This window comes from Caenorhabditis briggsae (genome assembly GCF_000004555.2).
Source record: "Caenorhabditis briggsae complete genome, chrII, whole genome shotgun sequence".
Classification (NCBI taxonomy): Eukaryota; Metazoa; Nematoda; class Chromadorea; order Rhabditida; family Rhabditidae; genus Caenorhabditis; species Caenorhabditis briggsae.
The window spans coordinates 14657709-14665173 of record NC_013486.2 but is presented as its reverse complement, the minus strand read 5'-3'; the positions used below and the strand labels follow the sequence as shown (position 1 = coordinate 14665173).

The window sequence follows — 7465 nt, the reverse complement described above, 5'->3', positions numbered from 1 at the left end:
GGTCCCCTGTAATAGAAGGGCCCTCTGTGAGAAATGACCCCCCCCCTTCAAAATGTGTTTTGAAATCAGAAAATTTCATTACTTTTTCAGTGGAAAATATTCCGGGAACTCCACTATTTAATAGAAATTTTTTGAAACTCTATTTTCGAAGAAATTCTTGCTAAATTTTTGTGAAATTGGCAGATTTTCATGAGCTTTGAAGGAAATTTCGGAAAAAAAACTGGCTGTAATAATAGAAGGGCCCTTCTGATTGGAGGGCCCCTGTAATAGAAGGGCCCTCCGCAGGTACCTTGGATCAATAGAAGGATCGTACCTTCTAATGCAGGTTTTACGGTATGCATTTTTTCCCGAATTTCAATTTTTCTAGATTTTAATAGGATTTGCTAAATTTGTGAATTCTAAATTTCCGAAATTTCAGATCCCCCGAGTACCTTTCAAATTTTCAACTTTTAACACATTGTCCGGTTTTGAAACTTTCTGAAAAACTTTTTTTTCAGATTTTTTTTCGAATTTTGAATTACCGTAAACACTCTAATAGAACGCCACCCAATTCGTCAAATTTGAGCCCATGTATCTCATTTTCTGTGAGCGATATCAAAAAGTGGTCAACTGATAAAATGTTGCTGATATCATGATAAACATTTTATCAGTTGACAACTTTTTGATATCTGTTGAAAGAAGTCAGATAAATAGGCGATGGTCCGGGTGGCGTTCTATTAGAGTGTTACGGTATTTATGATTTTCTTGAAACTTCTAAAATCTTTTTAAACTACGAATTTTTCAATTTCAGCTCAAAAATGGTATCGTTTGTCCAATTGGTCGTTCAAATTCGCGAAATTTTCGAGCACAAAATGGTTGATGTGGATGAGGTGATGAAGTTGATGGGATCGTATAAAAGTGATATTAACGAGTGGAGACGTTTTGCAATTTTCGACATGAACAAGTGAGTTGAAGTTTAGAATTTTGAAAAATTTGAATTTGGAAGCTTTTAAGCTTCAAAGTGAGTATAAATATGACTTACCGTAAGCACTCTAATAGAACGCCACCCGGACCGTCCACTTTGAGCCTAAGTATCTCACTTTTTTTGAAAGATATCAACAAGTTGTCAACTAATAAAATGTTTATCATGATATCAGCAACATTTTATCAGTTAACCACTTTTTGGTATCTTTCACAGAAAATTAGATACATGTGCTCAAATTTGACGATTCGTGTGGCGTTCTATTAGAGTGTTTACGGTAGTTTGGAGCGTCTTTTCCAAAATTCAAAATATTTCTGGATTACTGTAACATTGGAAAAATTTAAAAATTCGGAAGATTACTGTATGTAAATTTTAAATTTGTTTTTTTTCAGATACACCCGAAATTTGGTGGACATTGGAAATGGCAAGTACAACTTGATGATTCTCTGCTGGGGTCCTGGTATGGCAAGCAGGTAATTTGAGCTCCGCCCCTTTTCTGAATTTCTGAACTTCTGAATTTCTGAATTTCTAAATTTCTGAATTTCTGAATTTCTGAATTTCTGAATTTCTGAATTTCTGAATTTCTGAATTTCAGAATTTCTGAATTTCCGAATTTCTGAATTTCTGAATTTCTGAATTTCTAAATTTCTAAATTTCTGAATTTCTGAATTTCTGAATTTCTGAATTTCAGAATTTCTGAATTTCCGAATTTCTGAATTTCTGAATTTCTGAATTTCTAAATTTCTAAATTTCTGAAATTCTGGAATTATGAAATTCTGAATGCCTGAATTTCTGAATTTCTGAATTTCTGAATTTCTGAATTTCTGAATTTCTGAATTTCTGAATTTCTGAATTTCTGAATTTCTGAATTTCTGAATTTCTGAATTTCTGAATTTCTGAATTTCTGAATTTCTGAATTTTTGAATTTTTGAATTTCTGAACTTCTAAGCTCCGCCCCTTTTTTTCAGTGTCCACGACCATACCGATGCTCACTGTTTCGTGAAAATTTTGGATGGCGAATTGACGGAAACAAAATATGACTGGCCAAAAAAAAAGCACACCCCACTGGAAACAATTGAAAATAAAACATATGGATTGAATGGGGTGTCTTATATGAATGGTTGGTTAATTAGAGGGTAATTAGGGGTAAAAATGTAAGTTTTCGAAAAAAAAATTCTGGAAATTTCAGACGAGTTGGGTCTTCACCGAATGGAGAATCAAAGTCATTCGAATGGAGCCGTCTCACTTCACTTGTACATTCCACCCTACAGTACCTGCAACGCCTTTGATGAGGTACAGTAATCCAAAAAAAACAATTTTCGAGTTTTCCCAAGTTTTGAATTTCTGAAGTTCTGAATTTCTGAAGTTCTGAAATTCTGAAATTTTGAATTTCTTGAATTCTGAGATTCTGAGATTCTGAGATTCTGAGATTCTGAGATTCTGAGATTCTGAGATTCTGAGATTCTGAGATTCTGAGATTCTGAGATTCTGAAATTCTGAGATTCTGAGATTCTGAGATTCTGAGATTCTGAAATTCTGAGATTCTGAGATTCTGAGATTCTGAGATTCTGAGATTCTGAGATTCTGAGATTCTGAGATTCTGAGATTCTGAGATTCTGAGATTCTGATATTCTGAGATTCTGAGATTCTGAAATTCTGAGATTCTGAGATTCGAGATTCTGGAATCATGATATTCTGAGATTCTGAAATTCTGATATTTAGAAAATCGGCAATTCATAAACTCTGAAGCTCTAAACTCTGAAGTTCTGAATTTTTGAAATTTTCAAATTTCGAAATTTTCAAATTCCCGCCTTTCTGAAATTTTCCCTTTTCCAGAGAACCGGAAAAAAGACCAAATGCACGGTGACATTCTACTCGAAATACGGAGAAAAAATCGATTATCATGGATCGAAAGAAGGGAAATAAACTTACTGAATTTTATTTTTTTTTCTAATAATCTTCAGTTGTAAGATTTTTAAATTTTTCCTTGTAATTTGGATTTTTGCGAATTTTTGAAAATAAAGTTTCTTGAGCACGATTTTCTATTTTTGAGAAATTCAGAAATTTCGAAATTGCCGCGAATTTCCAAAATTTGCGAAATTCAGAAATTAAATTCTAAAATTCAAATTTTCAAAGAATTTAGAAGAAGCTAGAAGTTTCCAACTTACCGTAAAACCTGTATTAGAAGCCCTTATATTTTTCCAAGGTACCTCCGGAGGTCCCTTCTATTTTTACAGCCAGTTTTTTCCGAAATTTCCTCAAAGTTCATGAAAATCTGCCAATTTTACAAAAATTTAGCAAGAATTTCTTCGAAAATAGAGTTTCAACAAATTTCTATTAAATAGTGGAGTTCCCGGAATATTTTCCACTGAAAAAGTAATGAAATTTTCTGATTTCAAAACACATTTTGAAGGGGGGGGGGGTCATTTCTCACAGAGGGCCCTTCTATTACAGAGGACCCTCCTATTACAGGAGGCCCTACTATTTTCTAAGCCCCTCTCGGAGGGCCCTTCTATTAGAGGGACGCTTCCATAAGGGGTCCTTCTAATACAGGTTTTACGGCAGTTAAAAAATGTTGGAAAATTCAATAATTCTAAGATTCTAAAGTTCAGAAGTTTGGAAATTCGAAAATTCTGAAATTTTTGAAACTTTCAGAAAACAAAGAAAATTCCAAGAAAACATATGGGAAATTTGCAGAAAAAGATCAGGATCGAAAATGAATCAAAATCGAAAATCTTTAGAAAATCCAAAGAAAAATCGGAATAGATTTTGGCATGGATAACATCGAATTCTCCGGAAATTTTGAGATAAAATCTAAGAGGAAAATATGTAGAAATTTTGATGTAAGACACTTTCGAAGGCATTCTTCTGAATTAGTCAGAAGGGGTTATTTTTCACAGAGGGCTCTCCTATTAGAAGGGCCCTTCTATCACAGCGGGACCTTCTGATGGAGTTTTATCAATTTCAGAATTTAATGACTTTCAGGAATCTTACAATCAGTTTTTTTTTCAAATTTCAGATATCTGGAATTCTTTCTTCAAATCTCGATTTTTCCAGAAATTTGTGAATTCCCGATTCACGTTTATACATAAATTTTCAAAATTTGTGGATATATTCTAGCCAATTTTTTCAAATTTTTTATTTGTTTTATGACTCGATAATCTTCGTTTTTGATTGACAGAAAAACGGGACAAACACCAACATTTTTGAGCTGATAAGAACTTTTTTCCGATTGATTTTTCATTTCGATTACTATTTTTGACCAAATTTTGGCAGGAATTTTTTTTCCGAACTTTTCTGGCCATTTCGAAAAAAATGACGGACCCTCCTGCAAAAAATTTTTCGATTCGCTTGGAATTTCGAAATTTACAAAGTATGATTTATGCGAAAAAATATTATGGAGTCACTGAAAATCACTTTGGCCTTGATTGGTGAGTTTCTAGTTTCAAATTCCGAAATTCTGGAATTCTGAATTTCTGAAATTATGAAATTCTGAAATTTAGAAAATCAAAATTTATCATGAGAAAATCATTTTCGCTTCAATTTGTGAGTTAGGTTTTTTCTGGAATTTTCAGGTAATATAATAAAAAAAATCAAAAACTCGAAAATTTGAAAGTTCAAAAGTTTTACATTTGACAATTTCGAAACTTCAGCATTTTTCAAACTAAAAATTTTTGGAATCACGGATTTTTCGAAATTTTCGCTTTTTTTGGATTCAATGATTTTCTCAAAACCTTGAAAATTCTCAATGTCTGAATCTTTGAAATTTTGAAACTCCGAAATTCTGAAATTCGGAAATTCTGGAATTATGAAATTCTGAATTCCTGAATTTCTGAATTTCTGAATTTCTGAATTTCTGAATTTCTGAATTTCTGAATTTCTGAATTTCTGAATTTCTGAATTTCTGAATTTCTGAATTTCTGAATTTTTGAATTTCTGAATTTCTGAATTTCTGAATTTCTGAATTTTTGAATTTCTGAATTTCTGAATTTCTGAATTTTTGAATTTCTGAATTTCTGAATTTCTGAATTTATGAATTTTTAAATTTCTGAATTTATGAATTTCTGAATTTCTGAATTTTTGAATTTCTGAATTTCTGAATTTCTGAATTTCTGAATTTCTGAATTTCTGAATTTCTGAATTTCTGAATTTCTGATTTTCTGAATTTCTGAATTTCTGAATTTCTGAATTTCTGAATTTCTGAATTTCTGAATTTCTGAATTTCTGAATTTTTGAATTTCTGAATTTTTAAATTTCTGAATTTATGAATTTCTGAATTTATGAATTTTTAAATTTCTGAATTTATGAATTTCTGAATTTCTGAATTTTTGAATTTCTGAATTTCTGAATTTCTGAATTTCTGAATTTCTGAATTTCTGAATTTCTGAATTTATGAATTACTGAATTTCTGAATGTCTGAATTTCTGAATTTCTGATTTTCTGAATTTCTGAATTTTTGAATTTCTGAATTTCTGAATTCCTGAATTTCTGAATTTCTGAATTTCTGAATTTCTGAATTTCTGAAATTCTTTTTTTCTGAATTCCGGAATTCCTGAATTTCTGGAATTTTGAAATTCCGGAATTCCTGAATTTCTGAATTTCCGCATTTTCTTGAAGTTATAAAATTTGATTTTTCAGTTTCTGCTGTCTCAGTCTTCACATTTTCGATCAACAATTCCTGATAATGATAAGAAAATCATTGAAATTCTATTATCAAATATTAAAATTGAAGATTTCATTGAATTTCAAGACGTTCTTCATGGCCGTATACAGATTTCCGGTACAGTTTTATCGATTTATTGATTCATCAAGTTTTCAAAAAATAATTTCTGAAATTTCAGATCAAAATGTGAATCCAGTTTTGGAGATCGCCAAAAAGTATTCATTTGAATTTGTTTTGAAGAAATGCGAGAATTTTTTGATCAAAAATTCGAATTTTTCCACTGTGGAGAAAATGAAAAAATTGGCCAGAGAGTTTGATTTGGAAGAATTGCAAGTGAGTTCAAAAAGTCGGAATTTTAAAAATTTTCAGGAATTTCAGATTCAGAAGTGCTGAAAATCTGAAATTCTGAAAATCAAAGAACTCTAATTTTCCAGGACCATCGAAATCTTTGTACGAATCCGAAAACTGTGCAATTTCAACGGATTCTCTCAAATGTACAGTATGCTATGAAATCTTTCCCGGAGCTCCAATAATTGTTCAATGCGGCCATAGTTTTTGTATTTCTTGTTTGGAAAACTTGAAAAAATCTTCGGTAAGCTGTATTGTGTCGTATGCCCTTCAATCAATTCAATAAAAAATATATATGAAAAAAAGTTTTTTTTTTGAACAAAGAAGTGGGTTTAAATTTGAAATTTCAGTCTGCCTACTGTCCGATTTGCCGAAAATATGTCAATTTTTCGACTGCTGTTCCAAACTTTACCCTGAAAAATGTACTGGATAGTCTGGAAGAACTGGGAAAAAATGAGAAAAGGCCATTCGAAAATACGAAAAATATCACGGTTTTTTTTTTTGAAATTTTCAACATGGTGGCCTAACTTTCGCAAGTGGGGTTTTCTAGGCCACCATGGAAAAATGGCCTAACATCCAAAAAAAATTTCCAGATTGAACGTCTTCAGGAGCAAAATTCTCAACTGGAAAGAGAAAAAGAAACGGCGAAAGATGATTTGAGATTTGCAGAAACGTTCATAAACGATTATTGGTCACAAATTCAGCATTTGAAGGCACAATCAGCCCAAAGAAATTCGACAGCCAGGAAATATAAATTTTTGTTTTTTGGACTTTGTGGACTTTTAGTGATTTCGATTTATCAGTATTATCAGTTAGAATTATCTATCACAAAACAAAAATGTTGGTTTTTTTAATTTTAGAAAACTCTTCTTATTTTACTATTTTCCTATATATCTTATATCTTTTTGACTTTCAATAAATTGCATTTTTGATTTTTTGATTTTTTCCTTCTGTGTTTTTTTTCGTTTTTTTTTTTAGATTTTTCACTTTTTTCGAAATAAGCAACTTTTGGATTGCTCATCTCTATTTTTGACAGAAAAAGTTTCAACAATTTATGACAAAAAGAGCGTGCGTGGGGAATTTCTATAGAGCGAAAAAGTTTTTTTGAAAATTTAATAGATTGGTCTATTCAAAATTTTGTTGCTCATAAAACTAGAGGACCAGAGCAGTCGAATTCAGTTTTTGAAATTCAAAAAAAAATGAAATTTCTGTTATTTTTTTTTATGTTTATGTTAAGTAGAGCAACTCAAAATGAGGTACTTTTTTTTTTAATCTGAAATTCCAAAAGTTTCGAAAAATCCCGAAATCGATCCCTGGGTCCTTAGGTCCCTGGGTCCCTTTGTCCTTGGGTCCTTGGGTCCCTAGGTCCCTGGGTCCCTGGGTCCCTGGGTCCCTGGGTCCCTGGGTCCCTGGGTCCCTGGGTCCCTGGGTCCCTGGGTCCCTGGGTCCCTGGGTCCCTGGGTCCCTGGGTCCCTGGGTCCCTGGGTCCCTGG

At 32.1% G+C, this 7465-nt stretch overlaps 2 protein-coding genes across 2 annotated transcripts; both read left to right on the top strand.

The window, feature by feature from the left end:
* Positions 1-797: 797 nt before the first annotated feature.
* Positions 798-2887, top strand: Cbr-cdo-1 (the record flags this gene model as incomplete). Its single annotated transcript, XM_002632023.1, has 5 exons — positions 798-943; positions 1354-1434; positions 1930-2081; positions 2151-2254; positions 2798-2887. 5 exons carry the CDS (start codon positions 798-800, stop codon positions 2885-2887), a joined length of 573 nt encoding a protein of 190 aa, XP_002632069.1.
* A 1389-nt stretch (positions 2888-4276) lies between these two features.
* On the top strand, positions 4277-6881 carry CBG20457 (the record flags this gene model as incomplete). The annotated part of the gene is made up of 5 exons (XM_045243063.1): positions 4277-4392; positions 5600-5957; positions 6323-6463; positions 6566-6783; positions 6833-6881. The coding sequence occupies 5 exons, from the start codon at positions 4277-4279 to the stop codon at positions 6879-6881; spliced, it is 882 nt and encodes a 293-aa protein (XP_045097040.1).
* Between the last annotated feature and the right edge of the window lie 584 nt (positions 6882-7465).